The 25,436-nt window shown below is 38.8% G+C and overlaps 1 protein-coding gene across 8 annotated transcripts in view; it reads right to left on the reverse strand.

The window, feature by feature from the left end:
- The window catches only part of KALRN (kalirin RhoGEF kinase), a 528,347-nt gene that overhangs the window by 261,428 nt on the left and 241,483 nt on the right, over positions 1-25,436 (reverse strand). For all 8 annotated transcript variants that reach the window (XR_005829443.1, XR_005829442.1, XM_040604676.1 and 5 more), the window contains exons 7-9: positions 22,259-22,450; positions 15,495-15,626; positions 9,186-9,416 (exon numbers count right to left, since the gene is read on the reverse strand). Coding sequence is in view for 6 of the 8 variants with exons in the window: in XM_040604676.1 (XP_040460610.1) it covers positions 9,186-9,416; positions 15,495-15,626; positions 22,259-22,450 (555 nt within the window). In the remaining 2 variants the exon portion in view is untranslated. The remainder of the gene's footprint in view (positions 1-9,185; positions 9,417-15,494; positions 15,627-22,258; positions 22,451-25,436) is intronic.

A 25,436-nucleotide genomic window follows, 5' to 3' on the forward strand; every position in this document is an offset into this window, starting at 1 on the left:
TCAATGAAAATACCTTTTGTGGGCCATCAGTCAAAAGCAATATGAAAGAGGACTGATCATTCTGAGTGACAGGCAGGATCATGAAAAAGCTGGGAGGCCACATGAGGAGATAATTGGAAGGAAAGATCAAGGGAAACAAATTGAGTAGAGAAGAATGACTATTTTGGACTCCTAAACCAATGCCTAAAATAGCATACTTATTTCTTAGCATAACAGACCCTTATTTAATTTTTAGATAGTCCCAATAAATCCTGTAAGACCTTTTCATAAAGGGTAAAACTGGAGTAGCAATGACTTTGAGGGTGTAGAGCAGGGATTTGTGAGACAGACATCCTGACATGAAGAATTCTGGTCACGAAGGTTTCAGTGACCTTTGGCAAGTCACTCAACATCAACCTTTTAGAAAACCCATAATCCTGAGATGAAAGAAACCACAATAAGCAAGAAGTACTACTGTTATTGTTAGTTCTTAAAGTAACAGGGGAGAGCCTTCTGGCATTCCAGCCTACGCTTATTCAAAAACCTTATTTTTCTTCATGCCCTTGGTAACAATTACTCATTCTAGCAATTGCTTTCAAAAAATATACATATTTTTGGAAAAAAACTCTACTTTATTTCTCTTCCTTCACCACTATTTTTGTAGGGCTAATCAGTAACAGACAAGCCTGATTCTTTCTCCTCCTTTGTCATGACAATGAGAGCCAATGATGCCTTTCAGAAACAATAAACTACACATCGTATTTTCAGGGATGCTGACATGCAAATAATCCTGGGATACAAATAGACAATGAGGATACGATACATAAGGAGGATGATTCTGCTTAGAGTGTAACAGCAGATTTTAGCAGTTTGCTTAGAACTGACTTCCTGGCAGTTTGCAGTTTTTTCTGGATCAAAATGCACTGAGTGGCCTGGCATAATGCTTAGAGGTGCTCTGCACCACACAGAATCGGGCTCATGCATCCTAATACATCTCACCCAACACTGGATAACAAACCAAAGGTATTGTCTGAAGAGGATACCTTATTATTATTTCCCCAACAGCCAACAGTTAGAGAGGGAAGTACGCAGGGTGCAATTCAGATCTTAGACAGACCGAGTCATTCTCTGAAGATGTCAGTGTCTCTCCATTGACTATAAAAGGAAACTATGCATTAGGCTCCTGATTTGGATGATTCAGTTATTGTCCTAAAGACAGGCAGGATAAATCCAGACCATGGATATTTGCATCTGCCTACAGAGATCTAATTGCATCTTTATATGACCACCTCCATTTCTTCATACTACAGATTATGTCCTCCTCATCCACTATGAGGTGGATCCAAAACCTCAGTGAGTCAGTAGGATTTCAGAGGGTTTTCAGAAAGCCGCCTTAGAGGTTCCTAAGCTCTCAGTAACAATCCAAACATTTGCAGTTCAGGAAATAGCAAAACAGACCATCTGAAAGGACTAAGTCTTGAAGGACAGGCAGAGCTCTAAACAAGAAAAACACTTTTTTGGGGGCACAAAGGATTTTTTTTATTTTTTTTCAGTTCCTCTTTTCACTGCAGTAGGTTCAGAGATCAAGCTGGCTGGATCAGATTTCTTCAGATCCTATTTCCCAAGACAGCTGTGGAGCTCATCAAAGTGTTCTCACACTGCTTGCACATCAATGCTAAGTAAACTTCAGTTGGTAACTGAAGCTGGCCCTGAAGTTTGATATCCCTAGCACTACTGCTCTGTGTGTAAATTAAAAAGTAATCATTATTATTTTTTTTAATCAGTGACTCTTTAAAAAAAGCACAAAGAACAATTGTCTGCTTGGCTTAATAACTATATAGAGGAAGAAAGACAAGTTGTTTCCAGATAATTTGATTTAAAGTGTGACTTGAAATTAAGAAGAAGATAGAGTACTGTTAATCAGAAATCTTTAAGGAATTTCCACAACAAATATAATTAAATTAAAATGCAATAATTTAAACCTATAGTTCTTTGTGAAGAGTTTTGGCACAAAAAATACAAGATAATACTGATCTACATTTAAAGAGCATTGTCAGAACAGAGCTCGCTCTCTCTCTCACATGAATTTGAAGTATTTAAAGCAATTAAATTCTTAGGCTGATAGCCTGAGACATCTCTGAAGTGTTCTTATACCACACACTGATCAATGGTTACAGGTTGCAAATGTGACTACCTGGACAAAACCAGAGAGCCTAGCCTCTATACCAACAGCCATTGTCTGAACATGCTCAAATATCAAAGTGCCATGTATTTGAACTCCTCACTTGGGAAGCTTTGCTGTGGCCCTTTGAAGGGCAGATATCTATGCCAGAGTCACTGGTAAAGAGGAAAAATGAATGTCATTTCTTTCAGCTGTTTCTTTTTCCAAGAACACTGTCCTATCTGAGTTGGACAACCCTGAGTGCACTGTCCACAAACTCTCCATGTCTTTGCAAACTAAAGGAATCAGAGAAGTATCTGTATGAAATCACCAGAAGCTGAAGAAATATGTGGATGATATTCTCCTTCCTAGCACAGCTGCCTTGTGCAGCAAATCCAACACAGTCTGATCATTGAGTACTAAGGGTTGTTTGGCTGTGCAGAGCACTCCAATTCTACCACTCCCTCTGCTGCCACCAGATCTTAGAAATACCTATATAGCTAGTAGAAATAATCTAAAACTCCTGCGTAATCCCATGCCACTGTGGGTTCAAATTAAGGAAGACAGTCCTTTTTTTAACAGTTCAAAATAAGCCACTAAGTCGCTCAGTAACCCTTGTGTTATTTAAATTGTCATGTCATTATTAATTCATTTAATAATATCTGCAGGGCACTAATTAGCACAAATATATGACCACTTCACTTTCAAATCACTGTCAGTGTTGGTTACTTGTTAGTCCTCTTCAGAAGATAAGTGAGACCACAGATTTCTTCATTGCCTAGAATTGCACTCACACTGCCTGAAAACATGCCAGTTCCTTTGGCAGAAACAAAAGGAATGGAATGAAAATTGCTCTAAAGAAGCAATTGCCGAGATATTTTATTGCATGGTCTGTGACAAAGAGTAGACGGAAACAAACAGACAAAATATCCTTTTACTACAAATGTACCACCCTTTACTGCATAAATAATAAAGTAGACAAGTACTAAATAAGAGGCTGTTAAAGATATAACATGGGTTTGGAAACACCTGCATATCTTACTTAGTCCTTATGTAGGTAAAAGTTGTGTGGCGATCCATCAGAACTGTGTGGTAAGAAATTTATATCAGATAATAAACCAGGTGTGTGCACTCTGGCCTCAACAATTGCTGGAAGGACAGGGTTAGTGGAAACAGAGGTATTTATCTCTCAGTCATGGATAACAAAAGGTTGTTTTCTCTCCTGTTACATCCCATTGGGAGAAGGCTGCCAAGTAGTCTTACCAGTATTGACTCCTGAGTTCCTTTTTCATGAATTTTTTTGGACAATACAATCATAGTTAGAAACTTTACTCACTATCAAGTAACACTTTAACCTTGTGGCTGGTAAGGTCCCATATACCTTCTAAGCTGAGAGAAAGTACAGCAGGAATACTTTGAAGATGTAAACATATAAGTGATGAATATTAAGTGCATCTCATTACCTGATACATTTAGCAAAGGGGCTGTGAAAATTCTCTAGGAGGCTTTGAATTGTAATTTTTTAACATCAGTGGTAGCTATTTACAGGTTAAATCTGCTGAGATGGCATACAGAACGTGATGTATTTCTGTAGGGTGCTTTGGCTGAAGTCATATGGTAGTAAATATAAGCTTGAATTGATTCTAATGTTCTTTTTTCTTAGGAAATGTTTACAAATAAATCTTGTTTTACAAGACTCAGTGAAGGTATTATTGTAAACAAAGCATAAAAGGAGATATATAGCCTGATTTCTTCTGTCTTTGAAACAATGACAAGTTGGAAAATTACAGAATGTTGGAGAACTTTTCATTGCCTTGAAGTGATCAAAACAACTGAGTGTATGCATCATGCAGGGGGGGATGTATCCTAATCCTCTAAAATCATGTGTGAGCGCTAAATGAATCAGGAACTGCCTCAAATATCCCAACATTCTTCTGCAAATGGACTATGTAGATCACATGCATCACATGAAGTGTTCAGCATTCTCAGATAGAGTAGGGAGACAGATAGATGTTGGAGGGACATTTTTCCATACAAATGATGCCCTCATCTGTTTTCTTGGCTAGTAAAAGCTGGACACATTACAAGTTAAAGTGCTTGGTTATGAAGAGAGACAGCCTTTCCTCTGCAATACTTTGCAGTCTCCCACAACAATGGCAGCTGGTAAATGTAGTAATATCAGTATAGCTGCACAGCCTTTTTATCCATCACCAGAGGCAGATAACCACACAAGGAAACCAAAGCTATGTCCATTGATGTATCTGGGCATGAAGCCAACAGAATGCAGATCCACAAATTTAGAGAAACCCAGGTGAGCCAAACCTGATCTAGCTTGACCTTTTCAATAACAAGATGATTTGACACCACTACAGCTGGTCTAGCAACAGTCCCAGTTTCCTTAGTACGTGCCTACCCTCTTGCCGGTAAGCCTTTCTTAGTGTCATCTTGCTGTTTACCACTGGTCTTCATCTGGCATGGTGGACCTGTTCCATTTTGTCATGCAGAGCCACCACAGCTAACTCAAGGCTATGCACATAGCCAAGGAACTCCACCAGCATACACAGAACCTTTACATCCACCTATTTTCCAGGTCTTCCATTACAGGCACCCATCACAACCAAAGTGAAGCAAGAAGAAAGCAGCACCAACAGTGACCTTGAAAGAATCATGTGGATCTGTGGAAAGAAAGGCTGCCTGTATCAGGCTAAGCGTTGGTATGCATGTATGGAAATGATGGAAAGACTGAGAATTTCCATGAGAAGGAATGAAGCCTGAAGAATAAGAGTACCAGTTTGACTGTTCTGCCACAAAAGAGCTTTAAAATACCAAGTTCAAGGCTTGCACAGACCATTTCAATAATGCATCTGATGGATCTCTGTTTTCATTTTATTTTAATAGGTATGCTTCAGGCTTTACAGCTTCACTTCAATGAGTTTATGAAGTGACAGAATTCAGACAAAATTCTTGCCCATATGAAACAAAGGGTATGGAGGAGGCAATGGGGTTAAGATGAGCACTTTAAATTTACTTCAGCTATTTCTAAGGCTGCTTGGTAACATCTGCTCATGGTACAGTCCTTATGTTACCCTTGCTGTTTTAGAGTGTTGCTGTTCACAGGGGCAAAGGGAACATATTAAAATGGAGAGATGCACGCAGAGTCAGACAGGGTAAATCAGGATGTAACAGTGGAAAGCAGTAGAAACTGGAGACAACATGAGAACAACCTCAAATCTCAGCAGAAATGGAAATGGTATTAATTTGCTGGAGAACAGTCTGCAGAAGGGGAAGACCCAGAGCAGAGATCAGCAAAAAGGAAAAGCTACCAAAAATGGGCTGAAGCATCTGCAGCAATTATAGAATATTAGTATGAATGTCAACGGGATTTTTTTCCTCCCTTGCAGGACAGAATCTCAGCACCTCCTCCCACAGCTGTGTTCTAAAAGGATCAAACAGCACAGCTCTTCCCTATCTAAAATGATAGGGAACTTCTAAAAAACCTGAAGCAATGAAGTATTTTACACGCTCTGCAACCCAACATTTTTTATAATGATCCTAAATACTCTTGGTGGTAAAAGAGTTCCTTGTCAGTTCCTGCCTGTGTAGAGCCTCAGAACAGCTCACAAATTGTCTTAACTGCCATTCCTTTTGTGTGAATAGTACTCCATTTCCTGTGAAGGCTGCAAATGCATTTTCATGCCAATTATTTTCTTTCCTTCTTTAAAATGCTATATATTTGTAACTCATTGCCCTTAACACACCATTATTTACCTTGGTTCACATGTGCAAATCGATGTAATTGTATTAATATGTAGATGTAATAGCAAATAATCTTGTAAAATGTCTGATGGTCTGAGGTAGTGACTACTTCTAATGATATTTTATAACATAACATTTCTTACATTAATATTGTAACTTGGCAAGCCAGAGTGTTTAATTTTTTTTTTCCTACAGTACAACCTCTATTTTGGTTATGACACGACTATAAGGATGTCTGACTTTCTATCTCAGAATAAAAATTACTTTACTTCTTTAAATCCATTATTTTCAGTGCTTTCAGGGTTTGTGAAGTTCAAACTGAAACCCAGCTAGAATCAAAAGGATTTCTGTGACAGTGTGAAACTATCTGAGAACATAGCCCTGACCTGACAGTAATGTATACAGCATGTAGTCTAGCCTTGCAAATGGTGCAGAATACACCAGGAATGCGATGAACAAGCCCTGTTTTAACACAGCTTACCCTTAAATCCCGTCCAAAAGGCAGACACTTGGCCTGCATAAAGCCTTCATCCAGCTAACCAGTTTTGCAAAGACCTCTCTATGAAAGCTTGATATTGTGTGCCTAAATACTTGATCCCTCTGGCAAGATTAACTAAAGCAGTTAGGTTAGGAATTATTGATCTCTCAGGATTCATAAGAGGCTCTTCATGGAGATGTGTCTTTACCAAAAGCTGTTAATGCCATTAATGGCAGACTGAGAGGATGCAAAATAATCCTGGAGTCTGTATTAAGAACGTGCAACACAACAAAACCTGTCCTGATTCACTTCTGCTTTTACGACAAAATTGATACAGACAGCTGACATGAAGAGAAAGGTACAGATGAACATGTGAGGGAGTGTAAGTTCTGACATGGAGATCATCTTTCACCAGAATTTTTACTGCACTGTCCAACAGCTGGAAGAGGTGAGCCACAGGACGTCCTGATAGGGAAAACTGCATCTGTGAGAGGATGCTTAATTTTGAGCTGGGTGGAAAGGGAAGAGGAACACCTTCCTTAGAGAAACTACACTGTATCATTACTTTTCTAGAAGACAGTGAAGTTTAGTAAACTTGGGGCTCTCCTGTCAGGAGTTGTTCTCCTGCATCTTTTCTTTTTAGACTTGAACCATGAAGAACTCAGTTAAAGGTTACTACATTTTGACAAGGCAACAAATTATTATAGGTAAATGTTACTTATGATTAGTGACAACATATAGGTAGACAGCTTCACCTGCCAACTGATGGACATTTAACAAAATAAGCATAATAGGAATTGCATGACAGATATACAGGAGGTGATTATTTAAAAAAAAACCAACCCATCAACGTACTCAGATATCTTCCACCTCCTCATGGAATCTACACTTCATATTTCTGTTTAGCTGATAATTTCAATTATGAGTTACAAAGCATTTATCTTGAATAGTACAGATGTTTATTGAAGAGAATGATTCATCTCTTCCTCTCTACTTTCTAAGTAGGACAAAGAGATGCCTCCAGTAAGTGTATGCTGGGATAGAAACATGTCTGTCATTAAGTTGTTGCTTCCCAGATAATAATTACCCATTAAGAGAAAAATTTGGAAAGAGTGCTGCCAACAAACAGAACTCACAGAGTAATGTTCTCTAAAGTGATTGTACTCCAGTGACTCTTACTGCTTGCTTCTTTTCACCAAAAGTCACAGTATGTACAAAAGACCTGTTCCTTTTGAAAACCAGTGACACAGCCTCGTTGCCTTGTATATGTGGGAAGTGAAAGTCTGAATGGTTTTCATGAATGAACCTCATAAGCACTTCCACTGATTTCAGAAGATGTAAGAGAGAAAGTTTGGGGCTGGAAGAATTGAACAAAAATGTAAATCACCCTATAGGACGAAGAACACCTAAGATAATATGAATTCTCATTGACATATTTGACATATACCACAATTGGAAGAAGCATAATACCATCAGAATTTACAACCCTTGATTTTTGAGATTTTAACTCAAAAATCATATTAACTTTATATAGTTTGCAGAGAGTGTTCTAACTGAATTCAAAGTACATGTGCTATTTAATATATAGCTTATGAATTTCATTACCATGCAGTATGTTTACTGACACACAAAGAAAGTGAAGTTGCTTATATTAAGCATCTGTTACATTCAGATCCAGTATATGACATGAATATCTGTGTAGCTTTATAGGAAAAAGAGCAGGTAGAAATTCTGACAATTTTTTCAAGACTGCCAAAAAAATTGTCATATGTATTTGCAAAGTATATCTACAACTGCAGTTCTGCCTGTGCTGGTGCACTTCAACTATGGCACTAACAGGACCACAAATCTGCATGTTGAATCAAAGCTGCCCATCTCCTGCCCTTGGTGGCTCATGTCTATTTTGCATGTGACAGCTTTGTTGCTCTGTCTCCACCTCATTTTTCACTTGGAGGAAGGCAATGGCATAAAGAACCCCAGGGACATTAGAATGCTCCATAAACATGATTAGAGCATTCAGCCTCTTCATTTAAAGCAAGTACCATATTGCTACCAACATCTGCTTCAGGCTGTAATGGGGCCCTTAAACAAACCACAGCATCCTAAACGAGCAGAGCCCTGTAACATCTGTTGATGTGTTTGCATATTTGGCAGCTACAAACACGGCAACTCATACTTACTGTCAGTTATGCTGTTGTGCTGGTATTCAAATGAATTCCTCTGGGAGAGAAAAGTTATTCACCTGGAGGCTAAGTTCTCAGAGGTGAGCCTGTACTGTATAAACTATATTTTTGTGAGGTGGGCTCTGCACATTGGGGTGTGCAATTCCTTTGAGCCAGCTAACTCATAACACAGGTACGTGGACTCCGTAAGTGGTAATAATGCAAAGGTCATCTCACACCATGGCTAAAGGTCTGTATCTGTATTGCTTTAACATATGAAGGTGAAATACATAACGGTTCAATTGTTTCTTACAGTTGAAATTTTTTTTTCTATTAAACATCACTTTCACAAGAACAGTAGATCTATATATCTACAGCTAAACTGCTCACTTGTGAAAAATCAGCCACTGAAAATAGTGCCACATTCTTGTGGGGAATGGACTCATCAGTAATCAGTGGACTGATTGATGATTTCCAACATGAAACCAAGAGATTCTTGAAGATGCATTATGATATTAGCATATTTCTAGCATAGATAGAGCTACGTGTGAAATCTTGATCATGGCAATATAGTCTAGATGAGTCACCAAACCATCTTTATATCTAAAAAGTAAGGGCCACTCTTTATCTCCTTTAGTAATGATATTACCTGTTGAACATCCTGCTGGAAAACACATAGCTGCAGCCTTTGATGTAGCCGGACCTTTCTATGTTGCCAGATGCTCTCTAGGCGCCTCTGGTGATGCAGGACTTCATGTACCACATCCAACACCTGGTGAACAGCCTTGGAGTAGTTTGCAGTAGCAGTGAGAGATTCAGAATTCCCAGGGCTCAAGGGACGCTGTAGGACATCCAGCAAAGCTTTTCCATCCTGGCTCACCTGAGTGAAGAAATAGGTCTCCTTCACTACACTGATACTTAAACATCCAATAGCTGGCAGAGAACGGGCTAGCCGATTCTTTTTCCCCTGTGTTTTCCTTATTTTAGTAAAAAAGGAAGAAATACCTCCTAACATCTCTTTCTGACTTGTACTTACACATTCAGCAGTTGCCTTTGCTTCCTTGTGAGCCTGTTGTGTCACTCAGCAGGAGCACTGCTGGAACTGTGTACATAGAGACAGAGATCCCAAGACTATATTACGCTGTGACACTTGGGCACTGAAAATTCTTGACATATACTAGCTGATGACAGGTGGCATTTGCAATAGCAGGCCTATTTTTGTGAGGAGGTGGCATTTTAAGAAAACCACAGATGGCAGTCATTCATATTCCGTATGATAAGGAAGCGTCCTTTCTTCATAGGATTACCAAGTATGTATATACATTGAGAAGTGTGACATTCTGATTCTGTATTTCATTCAGTGGCAATGAAAAATAAATTAGTTTACAACAGTGATTCTTTTCCTCCCCAGGAACAACTCAGAGGGATCTACAGTCTCCATTTTCAATGGGCTACAAAGTTCGCTGGCAAATGCAAAGCCCTCTGCACATGTATAAACTTTTTTGAGCACACTAAAACACATTTGCAGATGAAAAGGCATGTGGGCATTAAAAAAAAAACCAGAATGCCATATTTTTTAATGCCAGATTTTTCCCTAGAACATTCTTGAAGCATTTTCATATTGCAGAGGCAAAATGAAAAATGGAACCATAAAACCCAAACTGTTATTAAAAAGTGTGTGCATGCACTGGTTCTCTAATAATGACTTTTTGAAATATTTTTCAGTTGCAAATTGCAAAGTTAAAATATTTTGTTCAACAGAAATGGTAAACGAGGACACTATCAGAATCCCTCTCCTCTTCCCAGCCCACTTTTCTCTTTTTCCTCTGAAACAAACTGCAGTAGAGATGACAAGATTTTCTGAAAAGTGTTTTTAGTTCTGTGCAATCACAATCACCAATCTTGCCAGAGAATGGCTTGATAAATGTTTTTCATCCATCTTCAATTTTGAACATTATCAGTCAAAGTTAAAACATGTTTCATAGATTTCCAAGTTTCATTTATTTCTTTATTATAAGTTGCTTATTCATATGTAGCAAATATCCTTTAATACCCAAACCTGTGCCTTTTGGCAAGCCATGCTACGTCCCAGTCTGCTGTAGCAGCATATATCTGGTGCATTTTCAGAGAAATCAAGACAGCCTTTGAGACTTATACTGGCAAAAGTGGGAGAAAAAATCTCATCATATTTATGACTATTAGTTGGGTTTAGGCAGATCCCTGGAGATTTTTTTAAATATTATGGGCAATTTCGAATTACATCATGAAATAACTGGAGAGTCCATAGGGAGTGGCTTTCCATACTCAAATTCCGTTGCTTCTGAAGACCAGCTGGAACAATTTGCACATGCTGGAGCCTTCTGAGATCACAGAGGGAACAATTGTACTCGCCAACAGCAGTGGATAGTGGCAGTATGAAGGAGGATTTTAGGAGGAAACACTGAGGCACAAGTGTTACCTTGGCAACATTATGGAGGTGGCAGTAGCAACTAGGCAGAAAGAAACAGTTTCTAGACAGGGAAGAAGACAAGACATACTACGTCCTGTTTTATCTGTGGGAAGATAATCAGCAACGATTAAATCACAGGGAACAAGAAACCAAGGCTATGCACACACTTGGGAGCAGCTTATTGTACCAGAAACTCTTTGCACTGGCTAACTTCAGTGTGTGAATTCACTATGTGCCTGTTACTGGCCTGTGGGCTTACAGTCAGTCTGAATCTGTCCCTGGGTGGTGTTACAATTCTTTTGGTACAGTCCCTGCTGATTTACACTGATAAAAATCACAGCAAAGTCAGAAATAACAATAAAGGTTCAAAAGTCTACCAGTAAGAGATATGTGATTGCACAAACAATTAGTTGACATGCTTTACTCAGGACAACTTTCCTGGAGACTTTGTGCTGTAATACAGACCTATTGATACCTATACCATCTCCCAAGGGCAAGCCCCACAGGTCATTTCTTTGCCTCCCAGAGGTATAATTTTGCAATTCTTCCATTTTGAGGCGTCAGATCCTTGGGTAAAATATTCTGTATACTAATTATGACTGATCAAAACACTGGACTAAATTCAGTCATCTTACAAAAAAGTGCTCTTCCAGAGCTGACTAGTAGGTGAATACAGCCAACAAGGTCTTTACAATAAAAAGTCTCAGTGGTAGAAGCAATGCAGAACAAAAAGGCTGTTTCAAAGGCAACAGCTTATGTGACCCTGCTTCATTCGAAGCTGAGACGGGGCAATGTTCTCCCAGATTTGTGTAAGGGAAAGAGTGAGTATACCTCTGCATCCCCTCTTACTCATTTTTCTTCTATAGGATTTAGGCTTTTATCTATTGCATGATAATTTGTTCCTGTTCTATGACTTAAAAAGTTTCTTTTCTGAAAGTGTTATTGTTGTGAATATTACTGCATTCCCAATCAACGAGCACAGAAGGTTTGTGCTGTCAGAGTTCACCAATGAACAGATTTCAGAAAGGAAGTGCTTCACAAATGGAGAAGCTACCTACTGTGCTCTTTCAGCCATTTCCATGTTCTCCTTATAATTGCAAAAATAAATCTCCCAATCTCTTTCCACGTGAATTGTGAATTTTTTGAAATTTTCAAGGACTGTGCAAGGAGACAAGCATCAACAATCCATCTTAGTTGCATCACTTCTCTTACATCTCACTCACAATGTGTATTTAAGAAGTATTGCAAAAGTCTTAAACTGAATGGACCTGTGCCCAGCGTGACTTGCAGCCTAAGTGTCAGTGCTGCATTTGTCAAAGCAAATTTGACCATTTCTCACTTATTTTGAAAAGTAAAGAATTGCTGTTAGACTCTCTGGGAAGGTTTAACTCACCATCTGACACAACACACATATACACTCCTGTCATATGGTGACATTTCTGCATTTTGGTTTTGTGGTAGAAGGACCAGGATGGGCAGTATGGAAATGCTTCTGTAAGAAGTTATGTAAACTTTGGTGAACCAAAAAAATAAGGTTTTGTTGCACTAGTGGAATAATCTCCATGGATGCTGTATATATAGCTAGGGAATAAGTTAAAATCTGTAGATATCCTATATAGTGTGCCAGAAAGACCTCCAGAGCCTTGCAAGTGACCAGACTAATGGTGACATCTGTGAAACAGCTACAATTTGCAGTAGGAAAAAATTTAGTCTTTAGAGCAAATATTTCATGTCTCTAGCATCAGACAGTCCTACCACCAAGCAGGCTCAAGACTGACTGGAGAAAACCTTTCTCTCTCTATCCCTCTCCCTCCTTATCTTACCAATCAGTACAGTCCTCAGTAAGGCTGTCCCAAGTTTGTCTCCTGCTGCTCATCCACTAGAAACACTGATGAAGCAACATAAACCCACCCTGGCTACAGATATCTAGAGGAATTCTTTTTGCAAGAGGGGAATCTGCCAAAGGCATACATCTCAAGCGTATCTTCTCTCTCCAGCACCGCTCTACCCAAAGTAAAAGCAAGAGCACCACTTGATTCTCAGAAGACAGAAAACCTGCTCTGCCAGCAGCTTGGCTTATCACAGGAGAGGACTGCTTAGCTGTGGGCTGCAGATCAGGCCCATGATCTCTGCCTCTGTTATTTCTGAACTTCACTCAAGTGCAGTAAAGGACAGAAGGCAAAGAATTATGGCTACAACCATGGCAAGATAGGATAAAAAGAGTCTCCCTAAGATTCTTTGGGCTTCTTTTCTTAGGTTCCTGCAGTGAATCTAAACTGCTTTGTTATACTCCTTAATAAAACATAATAGGCCCGTGTATCCTATTAAATGTTAATTAATATCCTCTTAAATATCCACATAAAATGGATATTCCAAGGAATGTTCATTCTATTCCAAATCTCTTAGAATTATAGAAATAGAAAGAGATTTTCAATGACTCTGCAGGAAAAGAAAGGAAAGAAAAAGGTACAATTTTCATTCTGCCATAGAGAGCTCGGAGGGAAGAAACATTTTCTATGGGCAAGGAGCATTATCTAGATTGGAGAAATATGCATGTGGCTAGGAGACAGGACTCCCAAGGCTTTTCAGCTCACCATGTGGCTATGGGAAAAGAGATGAACATTTCTGGAATAACAGACTGTAACCTTTCTGATAATTCTATGTACTGTATAAAAATGTACCTATTAGTAAAATAACATAGACATGTTTTAAACACCTGTGTTTGTGTCAGGTACAGCTTTGTGCAGAAGTATGAGCAAAAGCAATATGGATGTTAAACGTTGCTTTTAGTTATGAGTTTTAAATGGATTTTAATTTCACAAAAACTAAGATTGGGGCTGATAAACAAAATGCCATTTTTTGTTTATCATTATTTTTATTTAATACCAGTTTGACTTAATTTTTAGAAATAATTTTTAAATGCCATCTAAAAAATTAGTTTCACCTGACTAGACACATAAAACATTCACAGTTGCAGCTAGAGGTCAACAGGACTGTTCTGTTTGCTCACACAACTGGCTGTTCCTGAGAAGCCTGGATATTGAATAAGGAATTGCTCTTTGTGAATGCAATGCAGACTTGCTCATTCTAATTGACTAACTCCCATATTTTTGCAGGTGTTTGGAACATAAGAGAGTTCTATCTAACATTCCTTACATTCATCATCAAGGTATCTGCACAACTTCAACAGTGTATGCATGAGTGCCTACCACCAACCCTAGATTACCAAATCCTTTTATCTTCTATTTTATAATGTAGGTAATTTCAAGAACATGGTGACCAGAGCAACAGCTGAACATGGAGGAGAGTTGTTCTGTTCTGCAGTCTTCACTTGGTAACTTACTAACTCTAGTAAGCACTACCAGAGTCCTGTGGTCCAGCTTGGAAAACCCTGCACGGAGCAACATCTCTTGATACTCGGAAAGACAGTCAAGCACAGCAAAATACAGGGAAATGAAAAATACAACTAAAATCAAGCATTCAGGTGATCTTTGGATTACTTTCCAACAACTTGTGTCCTGGAGACGTAAATAACAAAACAGAACAGATAACATATATGGATGGCTTCCCAGTTCCAGGGTAGTTTGTATGTTGACCCATGCCTGGGGTGAACATCTAGACTAGCCTCATTCCTAAAAGGAGTCTTCCCAGATGCCAGGGAGGTCCTGCAGCCCTTTTGCAAAATAAAATGGACTAAACAGACCCTAGCCTACACGGTCAGACACACTGAATGTTGGCTGTTTGTCAGTAGCTTTTATTTCATGCTGCAGCCTGGATGGGAGAAAAAGCAACTGAAAAATTTTACTTTCCAGAGAACATGTTTTAGTCTTAGCATCCTCGACACACTCTTTTAAAGGAAAAAACCACATATCCTGCTTAGGTCTGAGGTATTTGACAACAGTATATACAAACATATCTGACGCGGTACTTAAGGACATGTTTTAGTGGTGGAGTGGTGGACGTGGTACTGCTAGGTTAATGGTTGGACTCAATGATCTTAAGGCTCTTTTCCAGCCTAAATGATTCTAGATTCTGTGATTCTATTTAAAGCACACTCTTTTGCACCATTCATTGTAATAAAGACCTGACATATCCGTAACTTTGTATATTGAAGGAAGAAGCCCTTGGTATCCTCTGTTCCCATTAGCACACCTGTGCTAGAGCCAGGACTCATTCACAGAAGGAAAGCAAATGGAGTAAAGCTACTGGTGTTTTAAAGAGGTTACCTGTTCAGCAAGCAAAGTGAAGTGGCACTTCTTTGGGGTGCCAACACTAGTTCTAGACATCCTTTCTGTATGGCATTTGTCCTTTGGATTTGTTCTGTTGTGCCCCTTTACAAGCAGATTGCTGGGAGTCACCTCCTATAGCCTGGGATTACATCCGACTCCTTTGAAAAAGTTGCAGAAATGGAAAGCAGAACCTATCTAATTTAGAAGTTATCCTCAAAATGCAGCCAAATATCTGTTATCACTTAACAGATACTCACATTCTTCTCTGGGAAGCACATACCTCTGTGTAGGCCTGTGTTACTTGTTCATACAGGGTCTGATGGTGATGGATGGCCAGTTCCAGGTCTTGCATTTCTGAGGGAAGGCCTCCTTCACTGCACATTTTGCACCACGCATCCACACCTGAAAGGAACTGAAACAATTCCAGGAACAATGAGCAACAGTGACACAGAACATTTCATCAACATTAGAAAACTTTGTAGAGTGCCACATATGACTGCAGCACAGTCTGAGGAAAATGTACCAGTTATAACGGAGTCCTTTTGGGCACCCTGGACAGCACATTCCTGTCACCTCCTCAGTACTTGAAGAACAACTAGATCTAAAGGAATGTTTTCTGTTTCTTCCAGATTAAAAACAAATGTTTCTTTAACCAAGCTCAGAAAAATAAAATGTTTGCATACCACGTAGGGAAGCTACAATATTACATTCCAAAAGCAAGACTGCAGCATGTTTAGAAAAAAACATCAGTGTGAAGCACGAAAGGGCACAGTTACAGCTCCAGCTGTATTTGGCATTGTCTCAGCTATCAATCTTCCCTCAGTCACTTACCTGTCCTTACACTACTAATTTGAGCAATAGAAAACTCTCATTAAAATCAATGCTGACATTCATTTCAAAGGCAGCCAGTTTGCATTCAAGCAGTTCCTAACCCAGGGCCAGCTCAGTGGGATTGCTAATAGGATACCAAGGCTTTAAACCCCTGGGTCACTCATTTGATTCTGGCCCAGGTCAGCAGTGATCAGATACCATTACCATCCAAGGGCTGCTAAGCAGCCAATGCAATATGAGCTGCTGGTCTCATTCCAGTTCCTGGTGGGCAGATATCCACAAAAAGGGAGCAAAAAATCATTACTATTGCTATTGAAATGGTTTAGCACCTTGGTTGGAAGCCTTAACAGAGCGCCAGAAACTGAATGGCTTTGGGGAACAGAAGAATGGAAAAAAATATTTTCCACTTATAGGCCTCCAGAGTAGTGCTGATACACTTCGGCAGAACAAATTAGGAAAGCTCTCCCGGGTCCTGCCTGTTCTGTAAAAGAAAAGGGGAATTTAGTCTCTAAGGTTCCCATCCTCTTTTTCTTTTAAGCAGGGCTTATTTCAATGACACAGCTCAAATGTTCATATTTTGTCCATACTAACTACTTAATGTCACTTCATTACTCTTCATTAGTATTTCCTCTTTCTCCATCTTTTTGTTAAACCAGTCTGCCATACTTTGGGGCTATTTATAAAAAAGAACAGCTAATTATACAATAGATGCAGTGCCCTGTAGGGTGAATGTCACAAAACCACTGCAGGAATCACAGCTTTATCCACTCCTGAAGTGTTCACGTGTGGCTTGTTAGTAAAGCACACACAGCATGACAGGCTGTGAGACTCAAAGCAAAGAATTTCAATTCAACTGCGACTCTGTATCAGCATCCCTTTTTATTAGCAGTGTAAAGCTATTCCCTATGCTGCTGTGTAATCAAGGCTATAAAGTGTTTGCATTGTAAACACTTCAGCGTACAAAGATTCAGAGACAAAGATGAATTCCTAAACGTTCATGTCTACAAAGTACAAATCTACCAGTGAAAACTGCTTTCTAGAAGACTGAAGACAACGATGGCAGGTTCTCTTGTGTTGGTATGACTCCTGATCTGTTGAATCTCTTTAGATGAAATCCCCAAACACCCCTGCATAAAGCTGAAGTCGTCGTATTTTGTGCCAAGGTAGTGGACCTCTCATAATTTCCTAAGCAGTTTTAAGAGCACAGAGAGCCAAGATCAATGCCTTTTGTGGCTGTTACATGAACCTTTTGGTTTGCACAGTAAACAAAAGACCTTTACACCTTATAGACCAGTGCTCCTGCTGCTGGAATCACACTGTTATGACTCTGATCAACAATGCTGAATTCCACCAATTTTAGTACAAGCTTTTATAGTCATGTTAGTCATAGATTGCCACATCCCCAGACGGTGATTTGCACAGTAGGTGGGAGAAGTCTCAAGAAGATCCTACACACATAACGACATTTCCACCTTGTTGTCTCACATCTATCTTTCTTTTGTGTATCTGTTGCATCAAGACAATGTCACATCCGTTACATCAGTAACTTCATTTCTGCCACTAGCAGGAGCAGCTGACATCATCAGTTTTAAAATGTTATAAGAAATGCAGCCTGTCAGTGTCCTATTCTGATACCATGAAACAGTGCATAGTGGTCTGCGCCGTGTGCGTAGATTCACAGGGGGAGAGCAAATGTTTTTACAAGATTTTTGCAAAGCGTTAGTTCATACCATCAGACTATTGATTTGGATATTTTCAAAAAAAGAAGCTATGTTAATTTTTATTATTTGTCAGACTGTGGCATACAAAAAAAATTATTACATGTAAACACTTCATGCTAGAAACACACTCATATCACAAAATCACTATTTGACCAAGTTTGATCCATTTAAAATTGTAAATTGCTAACTGTTAGGTTGGAACAGGAGCTGTTACTGTACATTGGATACTCAATACCATTTAAATTAGTTGCTTAACTTTCTAGTTAGCCCATACACTAGAATAGCTACTATAGGGAACATAAAAGCTGCTTAAATATGATTTGAAATGAAAGGCTCCAATAATTGTCCATGTTTTTCAAGATTTCAGAAAGGACTGAGAAAAATTTCTCCTAAAAAATAAAAAGGTCCCTAAGGTACCTTTGTGCCTCTGATTCTATGCAAAAGTAACTTTGAAGTAATGATATATACCACTCCTGACTCACAACTTATTCACCTAAGTTGCAAATTCTGTATTAGGTCAGGTAATAATGTATCCTCAGATGACTTCTACTGGCTTTCCCCACAGACTGCTCTGTTGTATCACATGGTTGCTCCAAAACACAGCTCAGACATTTTGTAGTTCATATTTCTCCACATTTTTTGCAGTCTTGCTTATTGCTTGCTAGGCCTCTGTGTGGAACCTGCAGGAAAACCAAGATGATTCTCCTAGGCCCCAGAAAAATTAAAATCAAACTCTAGTGTACTTTCACACTCTAGAATTGCTGTGTGAAAAGGTGGAAAGACAACCATTAAATCAGTTTCCTCAGTGACCAATAATATCTCTTGGTGCCCTGATTTTTTGTATGAGTCTAATTGTATATTTCCTGTTGTTATTTCTGGAATTTTCCTATCAATGCAGATGTTATCTGGGTCTTACCCCTGCATCTTATAGATATCAACTGGATTTCCCTTTCCTCAAAATCTTCCTCCCTTTTTCCACTTCCTCTCTTTTTCATTTATTTTCCTCAAATAGGGGAGTTCAGGATGTGCTTAGGGAGATCAGGCAGAGATGAGAACAGTAGTCTTCCTGGTTGGGGAGTAAGGTAATATGAAACAAATGGTCAGGGGTCAGTTTTCAGAGAATCAGCATAAATGTCTAACATGTGCACCTAACACCTACTACCTTAAATAGCGATTCTGCTTGTGCACTTCTGAGGGTAGACTCTGATCCAGAATTAATTAGTTGAGATGTCTTGGCTGATCGAAGACATTAATTTGTTCATTCTGACAGGATCTGTAGGGTGAGCTGCTTATGAACACTTTAGCACACTTTCAGAGATCACGTCCAAGAAAGGGAGGACACCTGGTATGTCTGATTCCCCCATCTGGCAGTTACTGGGCTGAAATCTCATCTGGAGTAAATTAGCATGGTTCTCCTGAAATGACAGTGAGATAAGGCATGTTCTCCTATGTTCTCCTGCAACTTTAAATAGCCTCAGAAATACCTAAAGATGCAGAAACAGAATCTCTTTTGCACTAGAGTATTTCCATGTTAGCATGGGGAAGAGGGTAGGGGGGAAACTAGCCAAGAGATTTGTAGCAGGTAGAATTAAGGTACATTTGGGAAATACCTCCACTGAATATCCTGAGTTGCACCTTGACTTGGACATATTGGTTGTTTGGAGTTTAGTTTACTGGCTTTTGATCAAACATACATGCTGACGAAAGTCTGGCTGGAGGCTAAGTTGGCAAGATTTGTCTTTTTCTTTCTTTCCTTCCTTCCTTTTTTTCTTTTTCTTGATGATAGTTTAGTATGTACAAATTGTGTTAAAAAAATTTAAGGAAGACACAAGCATGCACATACACACACAAAAATCAAGAAGAAAAACAAACAAAGAAAAAAAAAAAGCAGCTTTGATCCAGGAGCTCATTCAAGTCCCATTCAACATTCCACATGTATCTGCAATAACAGCCAGAAAAGCAATGTTATTCTGAGACATGTGAGGACAGATGCAAGGTTCAATTCTCAGCAGGGTTGACTCAGCCTTTCATCCTTCCAAGCCAGATAAACTGTATTCTGTGCAGTTTTCTGTGTGGGGTCTTTAGGAAGAGACCTTGAAAAACAAGTTGCTTCCTGCTCAGCTTGCATGTTAGAGAGATTGTAGAGCTTTTCATAAATCTCTGTCCCAAGCCAACAACTTCCTTGCAGGCTGGGGTGTGCCAAAAGCTGAAAGATTATAGTCCTAATAGACTTGCTTCCTGTTGGCATTAGAGAGAACTTCAATCAATAGGAAGGAATGAACTGTAGCAGCTTATCACACTGGAGAAGGAAAGACAATCTGCATATCAGATTGGTATAAGGGAAGCAGAGGTACACTGTGGCAGAAACTGTAGGATCCACAACAACATTACCTTTACTGACAGAACAAAGAGAGCAAAAAAAGATTTGATCTGCGACAGAAGATATAGTGGGTTTAGCTACATCTCTGCTTCAGAGATATAAGCCTTATTTATCGTAAAATAATGAACACAAATTTGAGTTAAAAAACCCAACAAACACCACCTAGGCGATGCCAAATAATAGAGTCACAAATGTTTCATAGACAACAGACTGAGTTAAGGGCCAGATCCCCAACACCTAATTCTTTATACCATACAGAGGTCAAATGACTAGGGTATTAGCCTTCAAGTCATTAGTTTATCTTACCAGAGTTACTAAAGCCAGAATGAAATTTTAGTCCTGGCTAATGGACACACTGACTCTCACATCTCTCTTTTTGCAGCAGTTTGAGTTTAGAGGTTTCATATCAGCACTTATCTTCCACTGAACTGTCTCTTATTGCATGTGAGGAGCAAATACTGTTCACAATTAGCAAAGTCTCCTGCCTGTTAATAACGAGAGACTGACTTCTGTCAGAGAGCACAAACTTCAGTTCCTTATGAAAAGATGCCAGGGCAGGACTGGATTTTTTAGATCCACTCATACAATTGTAAAGAAAAAAAAGACCCAAAGCTGAAAGTGCCATTAGTATAGCCATTTTTCAAGTTAAGGCTGAGGCACTTTGACAGCATTCAAAAGGCAGGAAGACAAAAAAATATTCACCTCTAGCTTCACAAGACAGCTTTCTGTGTTATTGCCTTTCATGATATACAATACCTCAGCAACTCCTCATAAATTGCAAACAAGACTGACACTTCAGAAAAATAGAGGATTGCTCATTAAAATAATAATAAAAACAACCAAATCCAAACACGTAACAAACCAACATAAACAAGAAAGAACTAATTCATTAATAAACCTTAAACATTCTCTTTGTGACTATAGACTAGATATAAATTCTTTTTCAATTTCTCTTTATGAACATATGATGACTGACAATTACTACCATAAAGACTACACCTAAACACTACAGTGCCCATTGTATGGAGATGGAAATTCTTGTACCGGGCATCTTAGTGTATCCATCCCATCAGAGCCACTGAGTGTGCTTACATGAGTAAGTGCCCAGTAGGGTGAGTAATTGCTCTATAGTATGGCCTGTTGTCAATAGGAAACACAAAATACAAAAAAATCCATTATAATTCTACAGTCAGAAACAAACAATAATAAAAAAAAATATCTTTATTCTTGAGCCAAACATACATTCTGCCTTATGAGGTATAGTTTCTGGCTTATCAGTCATAATTTCTTCTTCAGACACTTGTAGTACGGGTCATTCTATAAACATTAAGCATACCCACTTACTAGCTCTGATATTAAATATTTTGAAAAACAAGCACACAACAATACTGAAGAGAGCCCCAAAGCAGTGTTTGTCACTGGGAAATTAATGTAATTGACATACGATCATTGACGTACGTCATTAGGTGGACTTGGTTTAGGTGTAAAAAAAGTAGAAGGTTTATTCACAGACATATTTCCAACCTTTTGTGGCTATGAAAATTATGGAACAATTCCAGTAGTTGTTAAAGACACAAACCAGAGTTCAGAGAAATGGAATATTTTCTTGGATATTCCTAGCTGTCTCTGAGATCTCTGCTTAGTGAGGTCTAAAAAAGTTTGGGGCTATAGAGAGCATTGCAATGTCCTTTGGCTCCTAGAAATCATCTGCTGGTATGGGTCTATGTCATATGTGTCAATATTCCCGTGCGCAAGGCACACATCACATATACATTAGTGCAGATACGTACTGTTTTCCTGACCATAATCTGATTTTATTCACACCACTGATTAGGCAATAGAAATGAAGCAGCATGTTACTGCACCAGTGCATTTCAGTTATGATCAGATTCTTTTTCATCACTAGGGCATAAAAAATATTTTCTTACCTACTCAGGGAAGATGTGCCATCTTTTGGGGGAAACATTACTATTTGCTTCCAAGACACTGATCAACTAGGAACAGGGCTTTTAACCTCATTGCATGTAAGCCAAAAGCCATCAGGTAATAACTGCAGCAGCATCATTATCAAAGTAGCAGTGAATCACTTTGCCACTCGCAAAAGCAGCTCACCTGTTCAGCTTTCTGGTGAAAGACAGCAGACATGGCTAAGATGGTGCTGCGCTCATCCAGAGCTGCAGCAAAACTCTTCCACTCTTGATCCAGCTGGCTAGATATTTGTTTAATTTGCTGAGAAGCATAATGGCCTGCCTCGGAAAGCCTTGATGCAACAGACATGATCCGATTGATGTTGACATAGGCATTCTGAAAATTAAAAAGCACACATAAATAAAGAGAAGGAAGAATCGTGACCACCCTCTGCCTCCAGTACACATTCCAACCACCATCAGTTGGAGTAAAGCCAAGCAGTTCAGTGAGAACAACCAACCACCCACTTAAATGTGCACGAATAGCAGGCATACTACCTACCACTCTAAAAATACATCCCTTGGGAATCTTTTTGCACATCTATGCCATTGTCTAACACCGTTAGTTCCCCCTCTCCCCTTTAATTTATTTATGCAAAGCTAATTTACCATACTTTTGCTATTTACTCACCTGTTAGGGTCTACTCATTGCTTCTATCTTATTCTTGATATTTCTATTTCATTACTTCATATTTCTGGATGCTATATCCACATATTCATAAGTGAAATGTTTGCTTTCTATCCTCTGAGAACTCTTGAACAATCCTTTACAGACACACTGTGTCAACAAATGGAAAAGTCTTACAGAATTTAAAAGCTCATAAGGATATTCCATAGAAATATAAGAGTTTCTATAGAAAAGTCTATTAAATTATATTCTTCAGTTAAAATGTTATCTTTTCTGTAGGTTATTTTAAGCTATTCTCCAGCAGAGATACAATTTAATTATATACTGAATTTAGAAGGATTAAAAAAGCCTACTAAAAGGGTAATATTTTCTGTTCTTTCATAAGAATTTTTCATGATAGTTTTTATTCAGCCTTGAAGCAGTGGAAGGATAGTTATTTTTCCCTCAAACTGACTGTGAATAGCAATGTAATTCCATTAAAATACCCTTGTTCTGCATAGGAACGTAAACCTGAAAATAAATAGCCATCATGACAATGTCTTACAAAGATACACCATCAAAAGACAAATGACAGCTATCTTGCAGATTTCTGGGATGTCATTTGACGTAAACACTTCTCCTTTCTCTTTCCTCTTCACCAGAGGAAGGGAGCATCCCAAAATTTGAGATGTTTTGCTAATGTTGACTCACCGCTTTCTTGTCTCACTAAAGTATTTCAGAAGGGTTTTAGGAATTTCTCAGAGTAGAATCTTTAAAACCCTTATGCACAAGGACAACCACAGCCCTGATGATTTTAACAGTATTGCTCACAGGCAAATAAATCAGAGGTGGAAGTGTTTGTTGGAGCAGGATCTCACCATAGTGAGTGGGAGCAAAATGTTGAAAGGTATCTGCCAATCCAAACATGAAACACAACAGAGCACTGCCAGAGCAGGCACAGGTCCAAACAAGGTTGTGAAGCAGGGCAAAGTATGTCTGCAAAGTGTGTGGGATAACTACGAAGTACACTCATCATACCTGCAGGTATGCTAGAGGAAGGAAAGATGGGACCACAATCCTTACAGCCACTATGCTCTCCCTGGTAGCACCATGACTGAGAGTTGTTACATAAATAACACAGATGTAAAGCAATACCCATCCTTCAGTTTTGTTTTTCCCCCTTATTATACAGCCTTTTCTTAAAAATTGGATTTGGCTTAAAAGTGTCAGATTTAGTTTCTCTAATTGTACTGAAAAAAGCATTTTTATTTCTATAAAATTATTCTAATTGTTCTGGAGTTTAAAGTTACTAAAAAAGATATCATGATTTAGAATTTTTGGCACCAGCCACAGGCAAACACTTCTTGGTGTCCCTCTAGGTTGGAAACTGGAATTTAGACTGAATATTTAAGCCTTTCTTCCAGAACATCTTCATGACTGAGCCTCAGCCAAGATCATTCTGCAACATTTCAGGTCAGCTGTTCTGGTGGAAAGCAGTGTAGCATCACTACAGTTGTTAAAGCTTGGATAAGTCCACCAAACGAAGACATGGAACTTTGCTGGTTTTGAAGGAAAAGAAAATGTGGGGAAGAAGTTTTGTTTTCATGTAAAAAGTAGTCATTTTAATCTTGCTTTTATTTATTTCCCCCCTTAGGAATTATCTCAGCCATTGCAATGCAACGAGTATGGAGGAAAAGAACTGTCGGTTCCTTGGTTCCCTATAGCTACATATACAGATGTATTAACTAGTAGTAAGGTAAATGTGAGATTAATTGATATACAGCAGATGTTCTTAAAGTCTTTTTTTTGAGTTAGGGAAATTTATATATTGTTACGTTTGTTATATTTTTATACAGAGATGAGGATTCTTTGAGATTAAATGTTACTTTCCTAGATAAGTTTTCATGGAAGAGTACCAACCCATCCTGTAGCCAACTCACTAATTCCACAGTTTTCCAGCAGAAAGCAAGAAGCAGTTTGGGAGTCACCTGCTCACACCTCCATTCTTAGCACACCACGTGGAACTGGCTCAGGAAACACTCCTACGCTTCCCTTGTTGCTTTCTGAGCAATAAATGGATTCAACTGCAATATCACATATGATGTGTCTTTCCGTAGAACTCCAACAGATAGTGTAAATGAGATACCTCCTACTTCTGGACACGTGCACTCTTTATTTACACTTTACCTGTACCACCTCAGTGAAGCAGAGACATTGAAGTGGGGCTTGGACACGTAAGATTTGTCCTAAGTCTCACAGTAAAAGGAGACTGAGCAAAGACTTAGCTAAAAATCTGGAACTGAAGATAGTGCATCCTACCTAACACATTTTACAGTCTCAGGACCTTTATCCAGTGTCACTATTATTGGGAAAGGTGGGATCTCTGGGAAAAATGGGATCTCTGTTGTGGATTGAGGTAAAATGAAATATGGCTTCAAGGTGCTCTAGAATTTCATTTCGAGAGAAAAAAAATTAATTGACCACAATTCACAAGATGCAAGACATTTCTGTTCCAGCTTGAAATAGAATAAAATTGCAAGCCACTTTTTTTATGTTTATTTGCCAATGTGTGATGTTCCAAGTAAAATGGAACAAAAACCTACGCTGCCAAAATTCAACTCCTGACATTTCACAGTTAAACTTTCCTTTCCCTCTGGTTTATTCACCTCTAAAAACTGAATGCATTGAGATTTTTCTATGTCAGTATTATATCAAT

This window comes from Falco naumanni, chromosome 8 (genome assembly GCF_017639655.2).
Source record: "Falco naumanni isolate bFalNau1 chromosome 8, bFalNau1.pat, whole genome shotgun sequence".
NCBI lineage: Eukaryota > Metazoa > Chordata > Aves > Falconiformes > Falconidae > Falco > Falco naumanni.